Raw genomic sequence first — 27,500 nt, forward strand, 5'->3', positions numbered from 1 at the left:
GGGGGGCGGCACGAACGTTGTCGGTTTTTTCTTTTTACGACCGTTTGCAGCACTACAAGTAAATACATAGAAATAACACTTGATTTGTGCTATTTGCACATTTGACTTTTGAAACAAACAAAAAAATAGCCTGTAATATGCCAACATAGACCTGGATACCTTTCAGTCAAAGTCCCACGAAATAGGTCAGCCTTTTTGGAGAGAGACAGAGAGAGACAAATATGTTAAAATATTTTCATTATAAACAAAACATATAGATTAGTTCATCTCTTACCTGTGATTAACTGGATTAGAGAAGCGACAGTTGAAGACGCCGGGTATGGCCGCGTTCTCTGTTGGGGTAGAGGTATCACCTGGTGAATTTAACTCATCTTGTACTACCTACCACCTGCCTACACTACCGCTAATACAAACTTACGTTGTATTGCCACCTTCCTATTAATAATTAAAATATTGTCATCTCTTTCAATCTCTTTAAAAAAAAAACAGAGATAGCAATAGTGTTCGTACATATTTGAAATTTAAAACAACACCTGCCTACATCTATCACTAGTACAAATTTACGTTCTACTGACGCCTTAATGACACATTACGAAAATATTCCCATCTCTTTCAATCTCTTTGAAAGAACAGAGATAGCAATAGCGTTCGTTCGAAATTCAAAATAACATATTTATGAGCTATAGAATTACATAAATGTTCTACTCCATACCATTCTTGTTCTGTGATGAGGCGTTGGTGCTGTTGGTGCCTTGTCTGTTCTCCCCCAACATGTAGCCCAGCCGTCGCACGTGGAAATATCTATATCAAGTTCTCAATTATCATCCAATTACCGTGCATTTCCACTCTTAAAACACTGGTATAAAACATAGTGCTATCCCTTTTATTCTACTTTCAAAAAGAGAGACAAAAACTGTTTGTGCAATTATTATGTTAAATCCTTCCATCAAGTAAAGATTATTGAAATTGTTTAGTACTCAGCATTTGAGTTGGCACATCGGACGTTACCGTACTCATATTCCCGATGTGCCAATTCAAATGTCGGGTAACTACATTAGTTATTGGCCATTGAAATCTTGTTGGTGGTTGACCTTGAGCACATCATACATACATCATCAGCTCACTATACGTCCCCACCGAGGGTCTCGGAGTATACCCTTAGTTAGGGTTGACTAGACCATAGTCAACTACGCTGGCCTAGTTCGTGTTGACTTCACACATATATTTGAATTTTCTTCTCAGATATGTGCAGGTTGCATCAACCTTGAGCCTTGTGCGCCGCTGCGTATCTTTAGATCCCGTTACTCCTGAAATCCTGTTCTATGCAGCAACTGCGATATTCCGAGCTTCCAAGATATTTGAATAAAACAATACCTGTAGTATATAAGCATGAAGGCGAGTCCCGCGCAGAACGCGGCGGCTGCAGCGGCGGCGGTGGCGGCGGGGCGCGCGGCGCGACCTGACCACCACCAGGCCGACACCAGCACCCAGTTCTCCACGCACATCACACAGTAGAATATCACCTAGGAATATTAAATGAGAGATGTCAATCATTGGGGCGTTTACCCTACCTTTGGTTGATTTCGTTTAATGGCTACACATACAAAATAGTAGAGTATTTTTCTGATACCTACATTGAGATAGATCCTAAAATTATTTCAATTGTTTTGTTTATAAATAGATTCCAAAATTTATTTAATCGCTCTCTAATCGATAGTGTGTTTCGATTGATGTTTTTCCATCTTAATCGATTTCGACTCGAACAGATTGCACTACAAAATATTTATTAAAAATCCTGTGTAAAAGTAATAATATTAGTTTGAGACGTATTCGGTTCAGGCAGTTATAGCATTACTAGAAATTTAAAACCCTCCGTATATTACTAAAAATCATGAATTTAATTTTGCGCATATAATAAATTTATTTTTGGAGGTCAGTTACTGGGACGTTTACCCTAACTATAAAAAGTGTTTTATAGTAAACATGAGTCACCATCTTCTGTCGATGGTTGAGTTCCTGCAGGTTGACGTAAGCGAAGACGTATACAAAAGCGATGAGTGCGGAGAGGTACGCCTTGCGCGGCCGACTGATGCGCTCTCCGTGGAACACGTTGCGAGGTGATATCAGCCATAGAAACATTGACACCCAATGTAAACCTACACACAAAATACATTGATAACAACACTTCTGTGTTCGTAACGCCTTATTTTAGTCCTCTTTCCATTCCCATCCTTTTACTTCTAAGGAAAGGATGAAATGAAAAGAGGAAATGCATAGGAAGAGATAATATTCTCTTTCTCTACATCCCCTCGAACGCATCTGCAATTGCGTATGTCTATGGGCAACAGTCGCTTTGCTATTTCACCGATTTCAAGTGACCGCTCACTCGTTTGCCACTTTATGATATAAAAAAACTTACACAATTAATAAAAATTATCGTAAAATAAATATAAAGAATTGTTAGTTAAAATATAACTCACCTATAACTAGAAACACCCAATATTCATAGACTAGAGCGTACACGGTGAGAGCGCAAATTCTCGCAGATATAGTTCCCAGCCTCCATAGAAACTGCAAACAAAACATTCCTTAATTTGTTTACAAACTATTCAAAATGCATCAACAGAACTGCTTACTTTTTGCCTGGTTCATCTATACTAATATTAAAAATCGGAAGAGTTTGTTTGTTTAAAATCAGGAAAATCAAATCGGGTCCGATTTGATTATTTTTTTTGAATATTCCATTTATACAGGCAGGCTTTAGGCTATATAACATTACGCTGCGACCAATATTTTCTTTAATTCCGCGCGGACGGAGTCTCGGCCGACAGCTAGTACAATATAAAGTTAATTAAAAACGGAATACATACCTGAAAGATAACACCGAGCCAGGTGAGAACGAGCCTGTGGACGTTCTGCAGACGCACATTCTTACTGAAGCTGGCGAGAGCCCAGCACACAGAGAACAACGATAGAGACGCCGATATCACGTTCAGTTCCGCGAACGCTCTGTTTGCTGCAACAAACACATCAAAGACCAAGCTTCATCATCAGCTCACTATAGGTCCCCAACGAGAGGCTCAGAACCTGTTGTTTTCCTTAACCGTAAGAAGGTCGGAAAAATGTACTTATGTAAATCGGAAATCGAAATACACATTGGTACATGGCGGGATCCGAACTCAGGACCTGCAGGTTGCAAGTCAAGTGCTTGACCCCTGAGCCAAAGACGCTCAAAGACCAAGCTTATTGGTAAGTAATGTTTGACCAACATTCCACCTGCTAAAGCGGCGATGTCTAAAAATAGTACGCACTAGAGGAAAAGTACCTATTTACCCTATTCTTGAACATTACAAGCTATAATTTTCATACAGGATTTCTGGACCAGTTCCAAAAGCCAAAAGCCGGAGTAGACAACTGGGAAAACTAGCGTAAACCTGTGCTATTCTTACCAGAAGGCTCGTCTATACTAGGCTCGGGTGTAACGCCGACTTCGCTAAGTGGCTCATAACTGGTGTCCTTGAATAGGATGTGCAGTTGGAGCAGCAACATGGGGGCCGCCTCGCAAAACGCGTGCACCAACCGAAGCATACCTGCATGAATACAAAATATATATAAAATTTAGCTTACGTAATCTGTATTTATGACAAAATCCAATAAACTCTACTTACAAAGATCTCGTACTTGATGTTTAACACGTCTCAGTTCAACTGGCACTAGCAATCGCGCATATCGCCACAGCACGCCCACCTGTAGGCAGTGAAGCAGGATGGGTAGCCAAGGAGGCCGGCCCTTGCGTCCCTCACCAGCCCACCATACGTGCAAGTACCAACGGAGAGATAAAACCTACAGTTGTAATAAAAAAAAAACGTTATTCAAGACCTGTAGTCGACAAAGTCACTTCTCATAATTTCATCTTCTCTTTTTTTTTAAGAAAAACGTAATTTAAAACATAGAATTGCGTACCTGTGATATTACCAAGGACGTCACGACTATAGATATGGTAGCAGCGAAGGTACATTTATAGCCGCGCTCAAGAAGAGCGTATCCCATGACTACGTCGAAAACCACGTCGCAGAAGTAACCCGCTAGAGAGATCACGTTGAACAGTACGTCGCAAAGAGGCAGGAACTCCGCCATCGTATACCATTTCTCCTATTTAAAATTTCTTTCTTCCTTTTCCTGCTACCTACAATGGCAATATAACTTTATGTTTTTCACCTGCATCCGTCTAAAGTAGAGTTATTCGTGCATCCGGATAAACAAAATGTGTTTTAATACTATTGTATTGTATTGTTACAATTTCAACAAGTACCGATTTTTCTGTTGTAGGTATTTTTCCAAAACTAAACTAAAAAAGTATCTTTTCATTAAAAATTACTATGGAAAAATGGAACGTTAAAAACTGTTGTGAAGTCTGACAGCGAAAACGTCAAACAAAGTCGTCCATTGCTTGGAAATGATTTCAAACTGTTGTTTTTTTTAGTTAAACTTTAAATAATATTTGATTACAAGTAATGTCTAATTATATTGATTTAGTTAATAAGTTCGGAAAGGATAGCACAAGAGCTGCTTGCAAGAAATGCGGTTACGCGGGTCATTTAACTTTCCAGTGTCGAAACTTTATTAAAGTAAGTTTATCAATCATTTGCGAAGTTATTCAAATGTTTTCAATTTAATAAACAAATTATATATGAGATTGATTTATTTTTCAAAATTTTTTTGAAATGTTACAATTGTTTTTTTTTAATACATAACCTTAATCGTTATTTAAAAACTTATGTTTTTAGGTTGATCCAAATAAAGAAATCGTTTTAGATGTGAGTAGTACAAGTACAGACAGTGAAGAGGATTACGCTACTCCACTACAAACATTGCGGGAAGCAGAATTAAAGAAAAAGTTAGAAGAGCTTAAAAATATTAAAAAGAAGACTAAAAAAAGGAAAAGATCAAGGTAATTTGTATTTATTGTTGTTTTCTCTACGATTTAAAAATTGTAACAGTATTTTTTTTTATATCAAATGGTGGCAAACAAGCGATCGGCCTGAAGTAGCTGAAATAGCGAAGTGACCCTTGCCCATAGACACACGCAATTGCATATGCGTTGCCTACCTTTAATCGACGGAGGACAGGATGCACAGAAAGAAAATATTTTCCCTTTCCATGCATCCTCTCATCCGGAAAGTCCACTTCCCATCCTTTCCTTATAAGGAAAAGGGTGGGAAGGGAAAGAGGACTAATATTGGCCTCCGGGACGCACACTCATCAGAAGAAACGCAGAATAGCTTCCACATCACGCCTGTCTTCTGTGTGGTCGTGGTATTTCACCGGGCGAGCCGAGCCGATTCGTGTGAAGATGTTAAAGCAGGCTCTACCACTGTTGAAAGTATGGTAGTTAAAAGTTAAAACACACACCAACCACTTGCTCGCAGTTTAGCTTGCTCAATTGGCCACAGCAAGTGGGCTTATTTATACAGGTTATTGATAGAGTAACATACTACCTTATACTCAATTTAATTGTAGTTTAATTCATTTAAAATTTAAATTAATTATTTCAGTTCAACCAGCTCTTCATCCACTGACACATCAAGCACTGACTCAAGTGATTCCGAGAGACATAGCAAGAAGAAGAAGAGCAAAGAGAAAAAGAAAAGTAAAGAAAAGAAAAAGAAATCAAAAAAATCAAAGAAACACAAAAAGAATAAGAAATAGTTTTACCTTTAGTAATCTCAGATTTGACTAAACTAGTAATGTTTTAATGGAATTTGTTTTATGAGATAAGACTGTATAATTACTATTAATATGAATAAATAAAGTATGTGATGAACAGCATTATATATTTTTTTATAAGAGTAGGGGGCAAATAAGCAGTGGGAACACCGAGGTGTTCATCGATGCCTATGGACATCTGCAAGACCAGAGGAGCCGCAGATGCTGGCCTTTGAGTTATTTATATACATCCTTTTCCTCATAATGTTATATATCCATATACAATTTCTCTTAGAACCGTACAGTAAAAAAAATATTGTTTACAAGATTTATGTTTACCCTGTCTTCCCCCCAAATGGCAGGATGTCTTACAAAGATTTCCCCTGACAAAAAAACAAGCTGTATTTTTGCTTCAATTTTAAACAGTGATACACTGCTCAAATATCACTACACTCCGATCACAAATTAGGAACCTAAGTTAAATATTAGTCTGTTATATTTACTCAATTAAAAAAAAATATCTAGTTGTTGCCTTGAACTCCATTCACGACGCATTAAAGAAAAAAACTTAACAAGACGCCTATGTGTTCTTCCAGACTATGTTCTACATATGTGATAAATTTCATCAATATCAGTTGAGCCATTCTGAAGATAGCATCAAACAAACATACATCTAAACTAGTAATATTGTTAATGAAGTATGTACAATTAAGTAAATAATCCTAGAATGGTACCAAAGTTTTGCATAATCCCAATAGATATAGAGACTTTGCTAGCAAGATTTAGACTGGTCTCTATTAAGGAATAATGGTTGATTAGTGTCTATGGTGATCCGGAGAGTTTTTTAAGGTTTTATCTATACAGTAAAAACTCCTTTATCTAGACCACTGGCAGCTTCCAGTCACTCTATGCGGCATCACCCCATGTGTTATATATTATTGTTTTAGTTAGTAAACAACCTCATATATGTAGAAATATGAATCTCAAAATGTATGATTTGTTTGTTAATTAACATAATTATGCATTACATATATACAAAACGAAATTTTCTTCATACATTCAGTTACCTATATGTGGAACGGCAATACTTATCTGTTTTATACACACCAGTCTGATGGATTATATGTACAAAAAACCAGAAAAACCTATTTTTAAATATTAAAAATTGTAAAGCTCAAAACCTCATTGATAGTCGCTGCACAGTGAATAATTGCATACCAATTGTTCTCTAAGACATTCATGAATAATTAATAAGTATTTTGTATGCCAAATGCCTCGCCTTAGGACTAGTTCTTGGTATTGTGTTAAACTGCTATGTTAGGTGTTTTGTTGATACATATTTTATGTCAGCTTCTCTACATGTTTATTTGAAATTTTGAAGTATTTAAGGCAATTAACTAAAGATCTGAATGGGTTTACTTACTCCTTTTATAATATTAGCGTGGTTTTTGGCGAGGAAATAACTAGGTGCATAAAATTAGCCTACGACCCTATTTTAGTACACTCCACAAATTATTCTTCTTATTTATTATCTTTTTTACTAAAAAGCTTTAGTACAATACAATAATATATTATTCAGCATAACATAGTATATATTTGAAATCTATAAAGTTATGATAAATAAATTATCATTACACATACTATAGAATTTTATTAAAATTCTTTTACCTTCAAAAGGTAATATTGAAGGAACATTGAAGAATATTTCTTATTTAATGTTCAGTAACATCATTACTCATGTCATCTCATATTTTTAGTTCATTAAAATTATTTATATGAATAGTATACATTAGTTATTTGTTTATGTTCAAAGAAGAATAATAATTTTAGTTTTCTATATATTTTTTATAAGTAACTCTGATATTTAAAGAAGATATCGATAATTAATTATTAACAGCATTGCACATAATTTAAAGTTAAAATTATGAAATAAAATTCTATATGTACCTTGTTAATTGTAATAGAAATTCATACTTTTACAGAATAATTTTGTTACTAGAAAACTACTATAGACTTAATTAACTTGTAATATGATAAAACAAGATAATTAGTTGTTTTGATCAAAAATTAGCAACATAAGCTAGAGAAGTAGAAAGTAGGCTCTCTCCTAGACATATGCTTTCTCCTAGGAATCGCAAAATTAATTTTATTTCAGAAACAAGTAATATGTTGTGATTAAAATGAAAATATATAAGTATAACATTAAATCTACAGTTTTTACTTACCATAATCCTAGGAATTTCTTCGTTTTTATAATAGTTGCATTAATCTAATGAAACACGATACTTGCTTCCGAAATTAAACAATATGTCAACATCACATTGACTATATAACAATTTGATTCCAGTTTGAACAATATTCACATTGTATTTATACACTCATTACACAAAAATGTAAAGTATTTTGGTTAAGTTATACTAAAAACTTTATATAAAGTTCATGTCAAAAGTTCACACCACGTAGTGACATCTTGTGGCCGGTATGTGAATCTTTTGAAAGCTCCATTCATATCTTTTTAAATTTCTGCAAGACAAAGTCATACGTTGTTGAGCCAGCGTTTTATTTTTGTTAAATTTTCATTTTTAAGTTAAAATAAAGTAAGAAATGGATGTTTATAATACCGTTATTTTTTTTTAAAGTTGTTAAGATATTTTAGTTAAAATTAAATCAATTATGACTGAATTGTATTTATTGTGAGCAGTAATATGAGCAAGCACTAAGCGATCGTAGGAATCCTGGAAGCGCGAATTCCAAGGAAACATTTTCTTGAGCCAGTGTGATGATGTGTTCTAGTGGATCAGATTTCATTAGCGATAAACTACAGATTTTTTCCTGTAATAATCAGAATAATAATTTATGTTATCCCTGAAACGTTACTTATTTTAACAATCTATTTTATATTTTGTTGTTTTTACGTGATGCTTACCTCAGTAATAGAATTAACAGCCATCTTTTGTTGCTCGACCTCAATTAGTAGATTCTTTATAGCAACATCACTCTGTACTCTGACTTGATCTATACATTTTTTATATGAAGGCACATTATTTATTTCACATGTGTTTTCTACGAGTTTTGCTGATTTTGTTGCCTTAAAATATATTAACGACTTTAAATTGATTTTTATATTTTAAAATAACGTAATTTTAGGAAATAAATTACCTGTTTCATATTTTTAATTAAAGTAAGTACTTTTTGATGGTGCGCGGTAAACGATGTGTGTAACATGGTTTTCATCATTGTTACTATATCTCTTTGAGTGGGCACTTCAAATGTACCGATATTCTCAGGACGTTCCTCTTCCATACATTTAGTTTGATTTATTTTATTAATTGTGTCATTTGACATCGATGTTTTGTCCATCTATAAAATAAGAATTAATTGGATAATGAACTGTTTTATTTAAATATTATTTTACTTAATGTAATGTTTTTCTTTTTTGTATGTAGAAAGGTACATACAGGCCAAAGAAGTGATGGATGGATTGGTGACATAGTTAAGGACAGATTGACGATTAAAATGACAGATAAATCGATCTAGGATGGAAGAAACTGTTGCGCCTACCCCGAATAAGTGCGATAAGGATAGGAAGATTATTAGCAAGTTTTTTTGTTATTTTTCTTACGAAGAAATTTATTTCAAGAAAAGTCTTACGTTTGTTGAATTTGCGATGACCGTGGATGTTGTAGTTATACTAGAGGAGACGCGTCTGCTGATATCTTCAATGTTGAAGCCTTGAAATAGATCGTAGCCCGCGTAACAGTAACAACCCACCAATTTCATGAAGATAAGTAGATCTAAATAGAGATAATTAAAGAAACCATTTTAAAAATAGAGTTAAAATGCAATAAAAATAAAGAAATAAAATACACAATTATAACCACGTTTTATAATCGGTTTATTGGCGGAGGATTGGACCAATTCGAAGCCGTGGTGGAGCCGCTAAAAACATCGGATGACCAAAAATTTCGCTTCGTTCTGCAACAACTCCAAGCAACGGACCTGCGACATCTCACGGATATTTTGTACAATCCGCCGGAGGCAAAAAAATATCAAGCCATAAAAAACCGCCTACTCGCCGTGTACGATAAATGCCATCGAGATTTCTACACCTTCCGAAGCCATCCACCTTATCAATTCCAGTCAAGATTATCATGGCATATTGAAGACTTATCCTAACGTACTTCGGCCCATGTCACTGAAGCAGCCACCGAAACACAACGTAGTTCATTACAAATCTGGACTCCGAGTGTTATTCTTCCCGCAACTATCGACAGCAGTGAAGACCTCCCACAGGTTCAGTTCCTAAATTACTACAATTATATTAACCATGATAGCAACCATCTATTCATCATTCACCCAATGAAGGGATCGGAGCCTAGACCATAGTCAACCGCTGGCTCAGTGTGGGTTGGTTGACTTCATACATATCTTTGAATTTCTTCTCAAATATGTGCAGGTTGCATCACGATGTTTTCCTTTACCCTAAGAACGTTGGACAAATGCATATCGTATAATCGTATATGTAAATCGAAAAACAAATTGCTACAAGGCGGGATTCGAACCCAGGATCTGCAGATTGGAAGTCAAGTGCTTAACTCCTGAGCCGTCGACGCTCTAGTAACAATCTATTAAGCTAATTAAGAAAAACTTTTAAAATGATACATTTTCCTAGGCTTTATCATAAATAAAAAATATATATATATTCTTAAAGGGGATCGTTTTGCAAGACACGCAGTCATGTAAGAAGGAACAAAAAACTCACATATGTACATTGCAAAGGTAACGCACGTGTACGGGAGTAAGAAACACTCGACAAAGTTACTTTGTACAGAACAATAAGTGCAGTAACTGTTGTGTAAAGCCCTTGCTTGTTTCTGTGAGCACGTGTTCTTGTATAACATGGCTACTTTGTATAGATCACTACTAGATTTATAAATGAAAATATAGTTTACTAACTAGATTTTCAGGCTTTCGTCTTCGCAACTATTGACGAGAAATTTGCTCGAAAATTCATTTTTTTTTAGGTCAGTTATTATGAAGGTAACCATATTTAAATTAGTATCATTCGTAGTATTAAAATAGTATCTTGAAATTGCATTAACTGTTACATTTATCGATACATTAAATAGGATAAGAATTGTCTCGTAAATTGTTTGTAGTTTCGTGTTATTTACAATTAGTTTACAACATGTTTAGTTTATAGTTTTGAAAAGATGCAAAAGCACAGCTAATAATTCTGGCAAATAAAAAAATAATTTAAATCTTTAGTAAGATGATTCAGTAAATCAAAAGGAATCAAGCGATCGTTTTAAACCGGTCTCGTAATACAAGCTTTGTTTCTACGTTATTGTTTAGTCAACATTTAGCAGAGCTTGATAAGAGTTACCGGTTATTATGCCATTATTTATTTCTCAATGTTTATTTGAAAATTAAAGACCTCATTTAATAATAAATTTATGAAAAGACCTAGAACGCATTTAATAGTAATCCATAACCTCTACCAATCTATTTGAGCTATGGGCGGGAATCACATGTCAATTTTGACGTATCTACCAGAGACAAAGTTTTTTTTACATATCGTTACTATGGAAACCTATTGTTACATTGATAGTGACATTTTGACAACATTTTGCGTTATTTTACGTAATAATCTATAAAAATAGTGGTTATTCAAGTCTTATAACAATGGTAACACCATTAAGTGCAGACGATTTTATTGCTATGGAGGGACAGTTGAGAGAATGTTTGGAGGAGGACAGAAGGTACACTCGCGTTAACAATGTCAAATGTGACGCTATACATACCGCTAAAACTTACGAAGAATTCGCGTAAGTTATTAACACTTTGTTTCAAATTATGTTCCTAGGTTACATACGTTCATAACAAAGACAGACCCAACGAAGAGTTCAAAGGTTACTCTATTTTAGAGCGATTGGATGAGTTAACAATATTTGAATTTCTTGCAGAAATGTGTATTTTGTAACAATTTTTATTCAACGTAAGTTAGTAGATATGAAAATCAAAAATTTTAAAACATAGCGAGAATATAACCAGTTTCAAGATGCAAATCTAATCCACTAAACTTATTATTTTCATTGCTATCACGGCCGCAGTGGGAATAGTATACAAAGTCTATGGAAATAGCAGTCGCGTGGTCAGATTTAGTGGAACAGGGATAGTGATGTTTGCAAATGCTAGGTTCGGTTGAAATATAACTTAATATCAAAAGATCGTTTTTTGTTATTTTTACGTTAAATGTTGTTTTAGTGATCGAGTTGCAGCTGCGCATTTGCGTCCTTTAGAGAAAAATGACTATAAAAACAAATTGCCCCGCTCTTGGAACCAATATGCTGCTAAAGATAAAGCAAATGAAGATCAAACGGAACACTGAGAAGTATTAAAAGTGCTTACGTTTCCGGATGAACGGATTTAACTAAAAATTAATAAAAAACAATATAATATTATAAATGTCTTTTAATAAAGTAATAGCAATCAAAAATAATGTATAAAACTATAAAAAAATAATATTTAGGGAGCTAAATAATCTGCGGACATATTTAAAAATCAATATGTTTAATCAGCAGCGCATGAGTTGGCACGCCGCAAAAATAGTGCACTTTTACCCAACGTGCCAACTAAAACGATGGGCACTTACTGTGTACAAATTACTGGATCATTTTAAATGTTTCCTAGGATTTGCCATCTGGATCTGCATTTCAGTCTTGGTGTGAGAACTCTCCCGGAGTGGGTAGTAAAGGCGACGATCATTGCGATCTATCTTGAGAAGAGGTTCGCTAAACCATCCGTACCTACATAATTGTTGGATTAATGTGGAGGAGACCAAATACTAATCCTCTTTACTTTCTCAACCTTTACTAATACAGAAAGGAAGGGGAATTGGCGTAGGAGGGAATGTAAATATTTTGTCAGTGTACAGTCAGCTGCATAAATAACTTAAAAGCTCGAATATAATTTAAAAGATATGTATAGACGTATCAGTCCGTAAGTATGTTTACGCTCTTGGCGACTACGTGTATAAGTAATTTTGAAATGAACGGCCTATATTTTCTAAATTTAAAAACGTATTCATATTTATGCAGCTGACTGTACATACTTTACTGTCCAACAAAGATTACGCTATTTGCAACCTCTTAAGTTGATACAGATGTCGTTAGGCAGTGATCACTTCGCTATATTAGCGTAATCACAAATGCTTGTTCATTTATCAACCTCCATAACATCTGTCTATTAAGGGTCATTTCCACTACTTTTAACTAAAAAAACTCAAAGTATTTACGTTTGATTGTCAGTAACTGGCCAGGGGTAGTTACTGCGCGGCCCTTTAGCCCTGTACTTGGCAACGTTGATGCAGTAATTGTTCTCTTTATCAGCCAGCTCCCGTGATACTTCGCCAATCTGATCGTGCGCGGCGTAGAACTTGGATGTTACAGGAGTTGCTGGATATAGGTTTTTGTGGTAAGATGCATAAGATGTTTACAGTGGATTCATATTTAAATAAATGAAGTAGCGGTCGTCCGCGACATTGACAGCACAGGAAAAAAGTAGGTACAATATTCCCGCGTGCATCAGTTAGGTTCCTCTTAAAGTCATATTCAAACCGGTCTAGCCCTTCCGGAGATTACCCGGAATAAACGCTGCCTTGCGGACAGGTAGTTAAATTAAAAAAAAATCTACACTAAGGGTGATATACGGCTAGCATTAAGAAATTTGCGCAGAAAATACCGCCTCTACGTTTTTGTAACAAAATGAGAGGAATGAGAAAATTGTTTGTATACAAGCGATTTAAAAAGACAATGTATACTTGAAATTTTATCTATTTAATTTTACCTTTAAAGTTAGGTCTATAGATCTTGTAATTCCGAAAATGTTTCAATTCCCTGTAGATAATTTGGTTCAACATGTTAATGTTAATTGGCATACGTATACCGAAAGTGCACTTTCCAGGATCCATGTTTATTGTTTATAGGAAGGTTTCTGAAGATTATTTATCTAAATAATTTATGCTTACTTCTGAAAATTATCAAATTATTCAAAGTATTGTAAATGGTTTGAGTTGGCACGTGTTATACAAGAGTACTCTTAATGCCGACGTGCCAATTCATATTCCGGGTACCAAATGTAAGTAAAAATTATCAAAACTGTAATTAAATGTTGATTTGATTATTATAAGGTTATTACCTCGAATGTGTTAAGGTTGTGTAAAATGTATTTTATAAAATGTTCATAAAAATAATTCGTATAAAATCGTGTATAAAATTACATTGTGACGCACGTCAAAATTTTGACAGATACAATTATTTTATAGATTAAATATTGCATTTCTAAATATCAATCAAAGAGGTTTTAGTCAAAATAAATATTTTTTTTAATTGCTGAAACACTCGTTTCGTTCATACAAATCACGAAAATATTTTAACAAGAAAACTGATTTATGATATTGTTTAAGTGTTGCTTAATATTTAGGTTATTCTATATAATTATTGTGTCGAAGTAACTTTGGAACACTCCTACAGTATGTTCCAATTACGTTAACAAAAAAATACAATAATAGAAAGAGTAAAACAATCAAAAAACGTAAAAAAACTTTATTAAAATAAAACTAAAAAATTAATAAATAAACGAGTATACCACAAAACTTACAATAAAATAAAAGTAGTATAAAACTTAATATTTAAACGGGTTTCAAATCTACACACTTGTATTAATATATTGCTATCCTTTTCATTCTCTTTGACTAAAAAGAGGCAGAAATATGTAAAGCTTTTAATATTATTTGTTACGTTTTCAATTTGCTCTTTGGATTGGACATGTGAATAATAATTTCTATCTTTGTATCATCGCTTTCAGTGATTGGTTGGTAGAAGCGGCGGTCGTTACGATCTAAATTTATTAAAGGTTTGTAATGCCAACCATATCTGAAATTAAATTTTTATATTACAATGGTTCTTACGTAAACAATCGTAACCCACGATTTACAACATTTCATTTGAAAAGTGAATAACTATAATATAAAACTACAAAGTAGCTTTTTCATGCGGTGCAATATCATAATAATGTTTAATGTTTGCTTCTGTATAAATTATCTTACTTAGCAACTAAGGAATTATTATACAGCCAGTAGTTTGAAAAGGGTAAAAAAATAACGTTAATTGGGTGTTTTAAAATTTTCCTATTGGACCTATTCATCGTTTGGTCGTTCAGTCCAACGGTAAACACCCCGCTAATTTAACCACCGACTTATTAATAATCCAAGCTTAATCTAATCTAATAATAAAAGCTAATCCAAAACTAATTGACGAATAACTAACTCGTGATTAGATGTAACCGGAGTTGAATATTTACTGCGAGGTCCCATTGATCTGGCCTTCGTCACCTCCTTGCAGTAATCGTCAACCTTTAACTTTAGATTCTCTGTTTCTATTTGAATGTCGTGAGCAGCATGGAATTTTCCAGATACTGGTAGAGCTGGAAATCATTATCATCATCATCAGTTCACTACGTATAGTTTTTTCTACGTTTATTCCCCACCGAGGGGCTCTGAGCCTACCCTAAGTTAAGGGTGATTAGGTCTTAGTCAACCACGCTGGCCAAGTGCGGGTTGGTTGGCTTTACACATATCTTTGAATTTCTTCTCAGATATGTACAGGTTGCATTACGATGTTTTCCTTCACCGTAAGAACGTCGGATAAATGTCCATATGTAGATCGGAAATCGAAAAACACATTGGTACATGGCGGGATTCGAACCCAGGACCTGCAGATTGCTAATCAAGTGTTTAACACTTGAGCCACCAACGCTGTTTATACCAAGTATTATATTATCAATTGTCTACATTTAACCGTCATGTGGTATGGAATGGTACTTTAAGCTTGTCTGATTGAAAATTACCGATTGGTTTCTCGTGAATATTAATGAATAAACTAATAAGTCCTCCATCTATAATGTAGCTTACACCGTCGACATCTAGTAATATATTTACCTCCAAAATTAGGTCTATATGTTTTGTAGTTGCGGAAATGTTTAACCTCTCTGGCAATGATTGCATTGAGCATGTGAACGTTGATAGGCATACGAATACCAAATGTGCATTTATCAGATGCACCAACCATTTTAAGACCTGGAAAGGGACAAATGGACAATATCCCCAATCGCTTTTTTAAAGCTAGAAAAAGACAAAAATAATTAAAAATTAATCGTTAACTCTGCTAAATTATTTTCATTTTATAATATATTATATGGAATTACTAACCTTTTCTGACTATATGCTATTTACTATATATATAAAAATTACTTCAACTATCCCACACTTGGCCAGCGTGGTTGACTATGGCCTAGTCACCCCTAACTTAGGGTAAGCTCCAAGCCCCTCGGGGGGGCGAATACTGAGCTGATGATGATGATAAAAATTACTTATAAAATATATTTCAATATAAAATAATATGTTTATAAACGTATCAATAACAAATCAAAATATTCAAAAAAATAATAAACGTTTCAAAATCTAGTTCAAAAGTAAAAATAGTAACGAAATACGCTCATATATCTTCAAAAATTAAATGACATTGTCAAAACAAACACTTCAAATAGAAAATGATGGTTCCGAAACGGTAAAGACAAGCTATGCCACAAAAAAAAGATATAACGTAAAATAAATATAAATACCGGGTCTCGTAAAAAAGGAGCTTCTGCTACCAAAAATTATGAAACTACTTTTTAATTTTGTCCACCTGAATTCATAATTGCAAAGCGAGACCTGCCCATAGACATCCACAATAAAAGATGCGTTGCCTACCTTTTTAGAAACAGGCTTGTGGTGCTTTATATCTTTAGCCTTAGTTATAACGATATTATGGAAACGAATGGTAAACTTTCTAATTACGCATTCAAAGGCAAAGATTGATTGTAGAGAAACAAATTATACAAATTTGACGTATAATAAAAATCTTCTTATTACACTTAAACTCTTTATTTTGTATACTATTTGTAAAAAGTAAATATTATAAACTAAAAGTACGTATTATAAAAAAGTTTTCACTGTCTGAACTTAATCTCATTTCTTTTGCGTTGGATTTGACATTCGTATAATAACTTCTATTTTAGTGTGTATGCTCTCTCTTGTGGGATGATAGAAACGACGATCACTTCGGTCCATGGCTACTAGTGGTTTGGAATACCAACCGTATCTGAATAAAAATAATGAAGTTTAAATTCTGATGTTGTTGTGATTTTTGTATATTTATTTATCTTTGGTTTTTAGTGTATTAGCGCAACACTAGCCTTATTAAAATGTCGATGTCGTTTATGTCCCCTCACTAATCATTCTGACACTGAACTTTGTAACGAAGACGCGTCATTCGAGCCAAATGATTCTAACTAATACCGTCTAAAACTTCTTACTAATATTATAAATGCGAATGTTTAGATGGATGTTTGTTTGAAGGTATCTCCAGAACGGCTGAACGGATCTTGATGAAATTTGACGTACATATAGAACATAGTTTGGAACAACACATAGGTTACTTATGTTTTTTTTTAAATCTGCGAGAACATAGTTTCGAGCGACTGCTAGTAGGTTATAAAATCGTTATTATGAAATGAATTATTACTCATGACTCGTGGTAACAGGCAAAGGGTTTTTACTGTGCGGCCCTAGGGCTCTTGCTTGCCCAACTTCTTTTCTATATTCCTCAATTTTTTTATTTTCATTCTCAGTATATTTCATTATATCGTGGGCCGCATAAAACTTAGAGGCTATTGGCACGGCTGAAAATTGTTAATACATTTTGAAAAGATGATTATTAAAATAAATATTGTCAACTTCTCTACGTTTAAAGTTATTATGATTCCAATATTTATTATGATCCTAAAGATATTTAACTTATTTTTTATAAAAATGAAAAAGAGTAGAACATCAAATCATTAATTTAAATGCTCTACCTTTGAAATTAGGTCGATAATTTTTATAATTCCGGAAATGTTTCACCTCCCTGGATATGATTTCGTTAAGCATATGAATGTCGATTGGGGCTCGATTGCCAAATGTACATTTTCCTGTACCAGCAGCCATTTTAAATAGCTAATGGTTAAATCTAGAACAATTAAAAATATAAATTATTATTTATCTAAGTGTCCACTTTGTTTATACAGCGTGTGACAAAACTAATGGATTGAAAAAACATTTATTTTATGAAAAAAGCCTACTTGAATATTTTGAAATAATTACAATTAATTAATTATCTTTTAGGCGATTCGTTACTCGTTTGCCCCCATCTATAAAAAAATAATTACAAGACGATATAGATATAAAAGAATGTCATGAAAGTATTTCATGAGATTTTTCCTTTTTGACTTCCTACTCAGTGTCCTTTAGTGCTAAATTTAGCATCAATCCTTCTTGAGTACTTAAAATTTAGCGACCTTAAACTTTGCAATCTTAAAAATGGTATTGAGGTCTAACCAATCGTAAAGGGTTTTTGCGGAAGATTCCTTTTTTTGTAACAAAAATAATTATGAGAAAAATGGCTTACCTTTACAAATTAAAATAAAATAGCTTATAAAAAACTTAGTAAAACTTATATAAATTGTGCCAAAAGTTAATATTAAAGATAAATATTAAAAATTATAACAAATCATTATTATAAATTGCTACCAAATTTATAAATAAGCATAAAAACGAAAATACATCGACTGCTCAAAAATATCTTATAAATATCATTTTTGACAAAGTCATAGAGTCAACAAAAAATGATTGCTTTTAAGAAAAAAGGTAGAGTAAAAAGCAAATTTTTTTCGTCAATATCTTTTTATAATTCTAAGAGAAAATCCGACATTCTTCTTTTTAAATTCGACCATTTTGACGAATTATGTCATAAAATGTCAAAATTCTTTCACTCTTTGTAGAAATACCAATGTATATTTTTTGATTTTGTTGTACGATTAAATGTTTTTATCATTAAACAATAATTTAGTAAAAATTTAATTTAATTTCTTAATAATATTAACTTTTGGAATAATTTATATAAGTTTCATTATCGTATTTATAAGTGTTTCTATTATATTTACATTTAGGTAAGGTTATATTTTAATAATTAATTTCTGTAATTATTCGTGATATTTTCGTAATAAAAATATGTTGAAAAGATATACGTTTAGGAATTTAGTAATTGGTTAGTTAATTACACTTTTACTAAATAACAAAAACTTTCTTAACTTTATGAAAATAATTAATTATTCAAACTTTCGTGAGACATAATAATAAACCGATATAAAAACGGCTAAACCCTCACGTATGTATGTATATTCGTCCGACGGCGACAATAATACCAGTTACCCTGATTAAGGGCCCCCGATGGGCACGAAACTAGTCGGTGCCGCCATCAGACGAATATACGTGAGTATTTAGCCGCTTTTATATCAGTTTAAAATAATTTATGTTGTTAGTTTTTGCATTTGTCTAATATCAATTTACTTACTTTTATCAGGTTTATTTATACAATGGCAACTGGAACAGGGAAATGTACATTTGGTACTCGACCGCCGATTGATATCCACATGCTCAATGAAATTATATACAGGGAGGTCAAACATTTCCGTAATTACAAGACATATCGACCTAATTTCAAAGGTATATTTTAATTAGAATTAAGCACCATACCCTAATTTTTAAAGGTACGGATTTCCGAACACGTAGTCGAGAGTTGGAATCCCACCATTCGACTATTGTCGTAAACCATATCCTAGCATAAGACAAGAGCTTAGTTGGAATGGTACGAGAAATATTAGTAAATTAAGAAAAAAATGTTAATATTTAAAAAAAAATTATTCCTTTTATGGTATTGTATATTTTAACACCTCCTATGTTAAGCCCGCTACACACCTTTAGTTTTAACTGAACTGTTGGACTGCACAGTTGAAACATACGTATGTAAGGCCACATTTTGATTGTCAGTTAAACTGTACAGTTTTAAATTTTGCCTACACACCTTCAAATGTGCCTGTACAGTTGAACTCAAAGAGGACTTAATAAAGATGAATGTTTGAGTAGGGGTTACTCTATGATGGCGGAGCAAAAACTTTCTACCTTTAGTTAATTCGCGGTTAAAAAGGCGTTTACTCGTAGTGAACGCGTGTAGCTCGAGGAGTAGCTACGGAGTAGGGTACTAGCGTTTATCTTAATTCTATGTCTGTGGTCTGATAGTACTCTTTAATATTAATATCTCCAGCACTTATGTTACTACGTCCATTTTAAATGTTTTGGTTTTCAGGTGTACCTTTAGCTTCTAAGTTCTACGCAGCCCATGACCAGTTGGAATCAAGTGGTGAAGAGAGTTTGAAAGTAGATGAATATTGTCGAAATGTGGGACTGGCTAGAGAACTAGGGCCGCTCAGCAAATACCCTTTACCAATTACGACAAGTCACGAGTAAGAATTAACTATAATAATTTTAAATTATAAAAATGGCTGGGTTATATGATAGTTATTGGAAGAGAAAGATATCCTACGTGAACTGTACATTTTACATAATACAAAGTGAAGTAAAGTTGTTCGTCATCTATTTGTGCCAAATTTCACTCCGATCCGTTTAACCGTTTTGGAGTTACCTTGTCATAAACATTTGAAAATTCGCATTTATAATATCATATACTTATAGTGACGAGTATAATAAAATTAGAAGTTGCCCGCGTCGTCGTAGGCGCATAATTAAAAAAAAAAACAATAAATATAGCTTATATCACTCGAAGATAGTGTGATTCCCAAGAGTGAAAGAATTTTTGAAATTTATTGTAGACGTAGAAGTCTTGAACTACACATAGGCTACCTAGGATCTTGAAAATGTGTACGGTTCCCGTGACATATGTCCAGTTTACATATTTACTAGATAACACATCTTATTGAAAGGAATATATATATATACATATATATATATATAACATACTCTCGAGTAACTCTTGTAATACATTTCATCCAAATAAGATGCAGATGAAGTCGCGCGCAAAAGCTATAATAGATTAAGATTACATTTGTATCAGGTACGGTTGGTATACCAAGCCCCTCTATCCAATGGATCGCAATGATCGTCGTTTCTATCTACCGAAGAGAGAAAGCCCACACACTAAAATAGAAGTGGTCATACTAATGTCAAATCCAAGACAAAGGAAAGCTTGAAGTAACTCAGCGGTGGAAAAACTGAAATACCTTTTCACAGTGTCATTTATTAATTTTAGTATATCTACTTTAGAAATCATTTTAGATGTAATATTAGAATTATACAAATAAAGTTTTTAAGTTTATTAAAATCTTTTAATTATTTTTACTCACCGTATACTTTTGCTATAGATGCGGGGGTTAGACAAAGTGCATTCGCTTCGAAGTAATTCCATAGCGAACTTGAAAAATGTATAGAACTGACAATAACTTTCGATAAGTCACGTGATTGTCGCGCGTCAGATCCATACATTTATGAAATTCACTATGGAATCGCTTCGAAGCGAACACTTTAACTCCGAAGGAAAAGTTAAGTTATCGTTTGAGTAAGTTCGTTTTTGCTTCCTTTCCACTAGCCCCAGTAAATGTGTGAAAGTAGAGTCGTTGACAGTCATTTAGTTAAAAAGGAGTCTAATGAAATGCGAACGTTACAATATTTTCGTACAGCGAAATATGCAACATTTTGATAAGAATCAAAAATAAAATTAACCGTAATTCTTAATTTGCATTTATTTTTCAAATTAAAATATTACAATAATAGATAATTAAATTATCACTTAATTATTTTATAATCTTATTTCTAGGTTTTCATCTAAATTTAACAATTAGAACAGTAGATCAATCTTTGTTAAATCTTCACCTAATACAAGTCTGACATTGTAGAGACAATAATGTTATTATACAAGTGTTTATACAGTGTAAACCTACTGATAACATTATCGATATATCTTACTATTACGGTATATACTATCACTAGTTTTTCGATAGGTTTCATTTCTATCCGAAGGTATTTTGAGATACCATCCGTATCTGTAAAAAAAGTTAACTTGATCGATAAAAAGTATTTTTGTGATAAGTTTAATATTTTCTTTATCAACTAAATCTTTTAACAACCAACCTTTTAACCAGACGTAATATTATTTAAAACACTGGCTGTGGGCTAAGACTTCCAAGAATTAAAAAAAATAATAGCATATGTATCCTTTCAAACTATGCTCTACATTTATGACAAATTTCAGCAAGATTCACTCGGACTGTCTGAAGAAACTTTTAACAAACATCCATCCATTCATACATTTGCATTTATAATAATAGTAACATTAAAAAAATAACAGTTAAAAGGTTGTAAAGTTGGAACGGCTATGAAAATCCATGTAACATACTCTTGGTTGGAGGTGACCGGTGCAGGATATTTATTGCGAGGACCTCTTGTCTTCAAGCCGGCTATTCTGTCCGCGTACTCTTCAACTTTCTGTGTTTCTACATTACTCTCTTTTACTTTGACTAAATCGTGAGATGCGTAGAATTTACTTGCCAATGGTATTGCTAAGAAATTAATTTGAACTTTAATATTATTTCGTTGTGTTACAAGTACTTTTTTGTTGCTGATGAATGGTAAAGGAATTAGTGAATGTGTTTTAAAAGAAAAAATTATATTATTACTTACAAGTCGATTAGTACTTGTTTGTTATCTACTAAGTGGGAACCTTTTTCAAAACGTCAAAGGTAATGTACGCAGTTGCTAGTACGGAAAGAGTAAGTTGATAAGGTTTTCACTCAGATAATCGAACTTCAAAAAATTTATTAATTTTTTTTAAATTTATACTTTTAAATTAGAGTATGGTGTTCAAAAAAATATTATGGTTATTTTATAATGTTTTTAATATTTTTCCAAGTAAGGTTGGCAACAGGAAGACGACCGGTCGTTAAAAAATAAGCCAAAGTCTGCGCCAACTTCATATGAGTGGGATAAGGGCAGGACATAGGTGTTTAGAAAAATATTGACTCACCCCTGAAATTAGGCCGATACGTCTTGTAATTGTGATAATATTTAGCCTCCCTGTATATGATTTCACTTATTAAATTATTGTTCATAGGAGGTCGAGTACCAAATGTACATTTTCCTCTAAAAGCCATCTTAATATACTAAAATTTTTAAAACTATATTAAAAGGTGGACTGACAAGAATAAAAAGATAAAATCAGACTTCATTACCTTCACTTAGATTTAAGTTACACATAGAAATATAAATTATAAGCTTAGTTTATTTTATTTAATATTTTCCATACTATATAAATGAATTTCAATGGAAAATTATTTGAAAATGTAAAAACTACGCATCGTTTTCAAGTAAATATCAAAATGACTGCGTCAAAAGTTCATTACTGACCACAGAAATAACGTTCTGAATTTTATTCTCTAGATGAAACCTAAGTAGAAAGTTTTTTTAATTAATATTTGTTTAAATGAATCTTCGATTTTAAACGACATAGCGTTTAAATTATTCAAACTTTCGTGAGACATTATACTAAACTGATATATAAACACGGCTAAACACTCACGTATAATCGTCCGGTGGCGATTATAGACCAGTAGACACCGACTAGTTTCGAGCCCATCGGGGGCCCTTCATCAGGATGAGTGGTACTGGTATTATTTCGACATATTTTGACATAGCGTTTTTTGAGAGATTGAGGTCTTAAATGCGCATAATCTTACTCGAAACACATAATAATTATTTTTAAATACCTTTATTCTTACTAATATTATAAATGCGAATGTTTAGATGAATGGATCTCCGGAACCGCTCAATGGCTTTTGATGAAATTTGGCATACATGTAGAACATAGTCTGGAAGAACACATAGGCTACTTAGTTAGGTTTTTTAATTCCGCGCGGACGGAATCACGGGCGACAGCTAGTATTCTATAAGAAAGAAGAAAGTGAATTAAGATATGGCGGGTAATAGAGTACATAATGTGCCGACTTTGGGTAGAGAAAAGTGCAGGATGGAATTTGTTTAAAACCTTAGGTATTTGTGTCCGTACTTTGTAAACTGCAATCATCAGATGTAGACAGTAATTTTAATAGTCTTGTAACGTCGTTAAGTCGAGATGGTCGTTAGATTAACGTTAAATTGCGGTTGGATTACACCGACCAACTACTACCCACAAACCCACTACTAGTAAACAACCTTAGTTTGCATAATGTTTGATGCAATTTTCAATATATTTAGTTATGTTAAGTTTATTAGTATTTTAAAGGTACTAGCGTATTATTGTTCTTGATAAACATTTTTAAGAAATAATTTTTGGATATAGAATATTCAAATAAAAATTTCACCAAAATTGAGTAAACCTTATCCTTCTTTTATGCATCCTTAATGCATAAAAGAAGGATAAGGTTGATTAAACCTTTAAGTTGAACAAGTCATGAGTATTACTGATTTTTAACAATCTATAATTGTTTATTTAAGTAATAAAAATGTAATAAATGAAATGTCCTTCCAATGAAGATCCCTGAACTGAATTTAAGAGCCTTGAGCTCCCGCTTCGGCCGTCATTCCTCGCGCCGCCGAGAGACGCGTGAGAAGCTTTGAGCTGCGACCTACCTCATAAGCGGAGCGGAATGTAGTTTAATGTAAAAAAATATGAATATCAGGTTAGGATGTTCAGTTTCATTAACTTGCTTTGCGAGATTATTTTAGTACTTAATAATATAGGTTTGGACGTGTTATGAAAAAATAATTAACGTTGTGTATTAAAAAAAAATGTCTTTGAATTCTGCGAAATTAATTATTTTTCATCGTAGAAGACTAATTCAGAAGTTCAAACTGCCACACAGTAGCTATATCAACAGACCCGTACTCCTGTATACGTATAAAAAATACAGTAGCAAAAATCTCTCCGCTTATGTCTATGGTTGGTCCACAACAAAAATTCCAATCGCCCATCGCATCCTCACCGATATTGCGGTATCCGCGAAATCGACACCCCGCAAGACAAGTATTTCATAAGGCGTATAATTGAAATAGCCGCAAATAACCTCCCTGCACCCCCATTCCCATCCACTACACCAGGGGTGGTAAAGTGCTGGGCATACGTTCCGGTGTCACGACTAAGCTCGAACGGGATTACAGGTGAAGGAGATGGCAAATTAAAATTTTACTAATATTATAAATGCTAATGTTTAGATGGATGGATGGATAGACTTAGGAATGCCTGAACGGATCTCCATGAAATTTGGAATACATAATCAAAAAGAACACATAGGCTACAAATTATGTTTTTTTTTAAATTCCGTGCGTAATCCATTATGTCGAAAGGTAAAAAAATTGCCACAAAAAAGAATGGATGGATCTATGCAACAAAAGTATTGTCATTATTAAAATTTCTTTAAAAAAAGACATTTATACATTTTTGTACAGCTTTTCCGTCAGTGTAAACTAACGGTTAGGAAGCGGTTAGGTGACAATAGACGGGCTGTTTAATGAGAACGCTTTGTAACACCGTTTAAGGACGACTCCAGGTGCAATCCGATCGAGATTTACTTTTCTCGCAATTAACATTTTCAATTGCTTTAAGTATATTGATTTATTTCTGTTTACTTCGAACTATAAGCATTATTATAAATTAAAATCATTATATTAATTTATTTTAAGAAATTGCGTGTACAGATGTATGAGAAATGTGACACAGATAAAGTTAATTTGAGAAGTGCATAAAGCTTTTTTAATAATAAACCAAAAAAAATTGACACATAAAATAAAATAAAAATACTGTTAAATATTATATAATAATATAAATATTATCTGTGGTCTTCAGTAACTGTCATGTCAATATTTCGACATTCGATGTCAACACATAACAAATTGTCAAATTATTTTGACGTGTCATACTTAATCTTTGTTCAATTCGTCAAAGACTACAAATTGGACAAATACCTTCTCAGAGGCATTTTTATTAATACAAGATTTCTTACTGTTTTTTTGCTAACATAGGGGAAATGTGGAATAAAGAAAAAAAGGAGACATAAATTAATGGTATAACATTTAGCAAATTTTATCATCAAAAGATGATTAAATTCATAAATTCTTAAAAGAGAATCATTTGAAAATAATTTTGCCACGAAATTGAATAGCCTGAATTAATCTTTCTATTATTTTGTCGCTACTAAACGGTTTCCTCATCTCTATAATCACCTCGTTTACGAGACGAGATTGTTTGACTTCTTAATCTTATATCTTAAAATGATTTAGAAAAAGATGAATATATTAGTTTTTATACCCAATTAACCCTATTAGCCTAGAGTTTCTATTTTGATACCAATCTTTTAAACCGAATGTTCACATTACTATAGTTTTTTTATAGGTTGGCTGTACCTATTTTACTGTTGTATATTCTTACCAACGAAATAAAAAAAAAACAAATTTCATTATTGTTTTATTTTATCAAGCAAACATAGTAATATTAAAAATAAATAACTTTCGTATGTATATCAGCTTACTAAGGGTTAAGTATCCAAATGCAAGAGTAATTAATACTATGTCGTTATACTAGTGGTGCCATCTTTCGTCATTATTTAACCTAAACTCACAAGCGAATTTAGGTTTCAGGTCATACCCAACGAAAATCATTATCCACCTTCCAGACGGGCAAAAAGGAAAAGTACCTAAATTTATTGTATACAAAGTTGCTGACCGAATCATAATTTTCATAGAAGGGATCAAAGTATAATAAATATGAGATTGATGTTTAATAATTTTTCCTTTCGTAAATTATGAACGTAAAAAGCTCAGTGAGTCGGTTCAGATGGTTTGTATTAAATTTCCTACACAATATACGGTAACAAAACATAAAAACATTAAAAAAAAGGTTTTTTGCAACACCTATTGATACCTATAGACGTTTGGATATGTTAAGATTTTTAAATTAAGAATGTTTCTTGTAAAAATTAAATATAAGTTCAGAGCTTATACTATATGATTTACAAATGAATTAAGGTATTTAAATCCACGATAGCTAGTTCCACAGACCGTACCGCCACGATAAAAAAAATTATGACTTCCGAAAAAAACAACGAGTTGGATTTTTTTATTCTACGAAATTTATATAAAAACAAAATATATTAACGTACATTTTATATTTGTTATATTGCACATAATATTTCTGTTAAAATGTTTGCGACTCTATACGATCTATCAAAAGAAAAGACGCTTGCATCAGCCAGCTACCACTTTGTCCTATGCTTTTAACGAACGATAACTAGCGTTGAATTTATACCACTTACAGTTCATCTACATCAGTACTAATATTATACAGTAAAAAGATTTGATTGTTTGTTTGCATTACGCAACAAAAATGCTAAAACAATTAGGAAAAATTAATTTATTATTTTCAGTTACATTTATACCTAGATTTATAAAATTCCGCGCAAACGAAGTAACAGGCAACTGCTAGTGTTTCATATTGATTTTAACTTATAACCACTGTGAAAGTATGAACTACAGAAAATATTTGCCCTTTTGAAGTAGATGAAAATGATATATGGAAATTTTACGATACGATTGTTTTTTTGTGAATTATAATATAATGTAAAATGATATACATTTATTGTCAAAGATGTTCAGTACTTCAGTTCGGTCATCATGACGTAATTAGTGAAAGATTCATTTCAGGACGCCGTTTAACCTTGCGGTTGCGACCTTTCCCCTTTGAAAAGATTTCCTACTGTACTAAAATTTATGTACGTAGTAGCTTCGTAGCTTATAGTTCGTAGCTTTGAAACTT

General features: G+C 32.9%; 8 protein-coding genes across 9 annotated transcripts in view; 2 read left to right on the forward strand and 6 right to left on the reverse strand.

Annotated features, from left to right (window-relative positions):
* The window catches only part of LOC106117855 (uncharacterized), a 10,480-nt gene extending 2,231 nt beyond the window's left edge, over window positions 1-8,249 (reverse strand). Inside the window, exons 1-11 of the mRNA XM_013312380.1 lie at window positions 7,932-8,249; window positions 3,964-4,186; window positions 3,669-3,843; window positions 3,450-3,590; window positions 2,871-3,016; window positions 2,481-2,571; window positions 1,993-2,156; window positions 1,375-1,523; window positions 713-801; window positions 275-353; window positions 1-52 (exon numbers count right to left, since the gene is read on the reverse strand). Coding sequence (XP_013167834.1) covers window positions 1-52; window positions 275-353; window positions 713-801; window positions 1,375-1,523; window positions 1,993-2,156; window positions 2,481-2,571; window positions 2,871-3,016; window positions 3,450-3,590; window positions 3,669-3,843; window positions 3,964-4,137 — 1,260 coding nt within the window. The 5' untranslated portion in view covers window positions 4,138-4,186; window positions 7,932-8,249. The remainder of the gene's footprint in view (window positions 53-274; window positions 354-712; window positions 802-1,374; window positions 1,524-1,992; window positions 2,157-2,480; window positions 2,572-2,870; window positions 3,017-3,449; window positions 3,591-3,668; window positions 3,844-3,963; window positions 4,187-7,931) is intronic.
* LOC106128783 (protein SREK1IP1) lies at window positions 4,462-5,835 on the forward strand. The gene is made up of 3 exons (XM_013327248.1): window positions 4,462-4,628; window positions 4,788-4,951; window positions 5,556-5,835. The coding sequence occupies exons 1-3, from the start codon at window positions 4,515-4,517 to the stop codon at window positions 5,707-5,709; spliced, it is 432 nt and encodes a 143-aa protein (XP_013182702.1). The 5' UTR covers window positions 4,462-4,514; the 3' UTR covers window positions 5,710-5,835.
* Window positions 8,250-8,356: 107 nt separating the features above from the next.
* LOC106125010 (uncharacterized) lies at window positions 8,357-10,544 on the reverse strand. Its single transcript, XM_013322111.1, has 5 exons — window positions 10,469-10,544; window positions 9,358-9,500; window positions 8,866-9,066; window positions 8,633-8,794; window positions 8,357-8,538 (listed from the first exon to the last, which is right to left on the reverse strand). Exons 1-5 carry the CDS (start codon window positions 10,476-10,478, stop codon window positions 8,395-8,397), a joined length of 660 nt encoding a protein of 219 aa, XP_013177565.1. The 5' UTR covers window positions 10,479-10,544; the 3' UTR covers window positions 8,357-8,394.
* Window positions 10,545-12,241: 1,697 nt separating this feature from the next.
* On the reverse strand, window positions 12,242-13,999 carry LOC106125255 (protein FAM183A-like). Of its 2 annotated transcripts, none has more exons than XM_013322482.1 (4): window positions 13,906-13,999; window positions 13,555-13,701; window positions 13,004-13,163; window positions 12,242-12,515 (listed from the first exon to the last, which is right to left on the reverse strand). In XM_013322482.1, exons 2-4 carry the CDS (start codon window positions 13,676-13,678, stop codon window positions 12,380-12,382), a joined length of 420 nt encoding a protein of 139 aa, XP_013177936.1. In that variant the 5' UTR covers window positions 13,679-13,701; window positions 13,906-13,999; the 3' UTR covers window positions 12,242-12,379. The 2 variants fall into 2 exon arrangements, with proteins under 2 accessions (XP_013177936.1, XP_013177855.1); XM_013322401.1 differs by having other exon boundaries at window positions 13,555-13,737.
* A 409-nt stretch (window positions 14,000-14,408) lies between these two features.
* On the reverse strand, window positions 14,409-16,060 carry LOC106125470 (protein FAM183A-like). Its single transcript, XM_013322729.1, has 4 exons — window positions 15,977-16,060; window positions 15,707-15,844; window positions 15,036-15,192; window positions 14,409-14,642 (listed from the first exon to the last, which is right to left on the reverse strand). The coding sequence occupies exons 2-4, from the start codon at window positions 15,834-15,836 to the stop codon at window positions 14,504-14,506; spliced, it is 426 nt and encodes a 141-aa protein (XP_013178183.1). The 5' UTR covers window positions 15,837-15,844; window positions 15,977-16,060; the 3' UTR covers window positions 14,409-14,503.
* Window positions 16,061-16,721: 661 nt separating this feature from the next.
* Window positions 16,722-17,812, reverse strand: LOC106125733 (protein FAM183A-like). Its single transcript, XM_013323073.1, has 3 exons — window positions 17,665-17,812; window positions 17,334-17,490; window positions 16,722-16,910 (listed from the first exon to the last, which is right to left on the reverse strand). Exons 1-3 carry the CDS (start codon window positions 17,792-17,794, stop codon window positions 16,778-16,780), a joined length of 420 nt encoding a protein of 139 aa, XP_013178527.1. The 5' UTR covers window positions 17,795-17,812; the 3' UTR covers window positions 16,722-16,777.
* Window positions 17,813-18,760: 948 nt separating this feature from the next.
* LOC106125558 (uncharacterized) lies at window positions 18,761-20,977 on the forward strand. The gene is made up of 4 exons (XM_013322852.1): window positions 18,761-18,795; window positions 19,209-19,351; window positions 19,992-20,148; window positions 20,757-20,977. The coding sequence occupies exons 2-4, from the start codon at window positions 19,222-19,224 to the stop codon at window positions 20,890-20,892; spliced, it is 423 nt and encodes a 140-aa protein (XP_013178306.1). The 5' UTR covers window positions 18,761-18,795; window positions 19,209-19,221; the 3' UTR covers window positions 20,893-20,977.
* A 619-nt stretch (window positions 20,978-21,596) lies between these two features.
* Window positions 21,597-22,848, reverse strand: LOC106125870 (uncharacterized). Its single transcript, XM_013323317.1, has 3 exons — window positions 22,722-22,848; window positions 22,095-22,257; window positions 21,597-21,741 (listed from the first exon to the last, which is right to left on the reverse strand). The coding sequence occupies exons 1-3, from the start codon at window positions 22,846-22,848 to the stop codon at window positions 21,648-21,650; spliced, it is 384 nt and encodes a 127-aa protein (XP_013178771.1). The 3' UTR covers window positions 21,597-21,647.
* Between the last annotated feature and the right edge of the window lie 4,652 nt (window positions 22,849-27,500).

This window comes from Papilio xuthus, unplaced genomic scaffold, assembly GCF_000836235.2.
Source record: "Papilio xuthus unplaced genomic scaffold, Pxut_1.1 DF829758.1, whole genome shotgun sequence".
NCBI classification, from domain to species: Eukaryota; Metazoa; Arthropoda; class Insecta; order Lepidoptera; family Papilionidae; genus Papilio; species Papilio xuthus.

Coding starts and splice junctions, on each gene's coding strand:
- LOC106128783 (XM_013327248.1), top strand. CDS start 4,515: ATGTCTAATTATATTGATTTAGTTAATAAGTTCGGAAAGGATAGCACA. Junction 4,629..4,787: donor AGTGTCGAAACTTTATTAAA/GTAAGTTTATCA, acceptor TTATGTTTTTAG/GTTGATCCAAATAAAGAAAT. Junction 4,952..5,555: donor AAAAAAAGGAAAAGATCAAG/GTAATTTGTATT, acceptor TAATTATTTCAG/TTCAACCAGCTCTTCATCCA.
- LOC106125010 (XM_013322111.1), bottom strand. Junction 9,067..9,357: donor TCATCGCAAATTCAACAAAC/GTAAGACTTTTC, acceptor CTTATTTTATAG/ATGGACAAAACATCGATGTC. Junction 8,539..8,632: donor CTGTTAATTCTATTACTGAG/GTAAGCATCACG, acceptor TGATTATTACAG/GAAAAAATCTGTAGTTTATC.
- LOC106125255 (XM_013322482.1), bottom strand. CDS start 13,678: ATGGATCCTGGAAAGTGCACTTTCGGTATACGTATGCCAATTAACATT. Junction 13,164..13,554: donor CTATAGACCTAACTTTAAAG/GTAAAATTAAAT, acceptor ACCTATATCCAG/CAACTCCTGTAACATCCAAG. Junction 12,516..13,003: donor CCAGTTACTGACAATCAAAC/GTAAATACTTTG, acceptor ACAATTATGTAG/GTACGGATGGTTTAGCGAAC.
- LOC106125470 (XM_013322729.1), bottom strand. CDS start 15,836: ATGGTTGGTGCATCTGATAAATGCACATTTGGTATTCGTATGCCTATC. Junction 15,193..15,706: donor ATATAGACCTAATTTTGGAG/GTAAATATATTA, acceptor AATGATTTCCAG/CTCTACCAGTATCTGGAAAA. Junction 14,643..15,035: donor CCGGTTACATCTAATCACGA/GTTAGTTATTCG, acceptor ATTTAATTTCAG/ATATGGTTGGCATTACAAAC.
- LOC106125733 (XM_013323073.1), bottom strand. CDS start 17,794: ATGGCTGCTGGTACAGGAAAATGTACATTTGGCAATCGAGCCCCAATC. Junction 17,491..17,664: donor TTATCGACCTAATTTCAAAG/GTAGAGCATTTA, acceptor AACAATTTTCAG/CCGTGCCAATAGCCTCTAAG. Junction 16,911..17,333: donor CCTGTTACCACGAGTCATGA/GTAATAATTCAT, acceptor ATTTTTATTCAG/ATACGGTTGGTATTCCAAAC.
- LOC106125558 (XM_013322852.1), top strand. CDS start 19,222: ATGGCAACTGGAACAGGGAAATGTACATTTGGTACTCGACCGCCGATT. Junction 19,352..19,991: donor ATATCGACCTAATTTCAAAG/GTATATTTTAAT, acceptor TTTGGTTTTCAG/GTGTACCTTTAGCTTCTAAG. Junction 20,149..20,756: donor CCAATTACGACAAGTCACGA/GTAAGAATTAAC, acceptor CATTTGTATCAG/GTACGGTTGGTATACCAAGC.
- LOC106125870 (XM_013323317.1), bottom strand. CDS start 22,848: ATGGCTTTTAGAGGAAAATGTACATTTGGTACTCGACCTCCTATGAAC. Junction 22,258..22,721: donor GTATCGGCCTAATTTCAGGG/GTGAGTCAATAT, acceptor TTAATTTCTTAG/CAATACCATTGGCAAGTAAA. Junction 21,742..22,094: donor CCGGTCACCTCCAACCAAGA/GTATGTTACATG, acceptor CTTTTTTTACAG/ATACGGATGGTATCTCAAAA.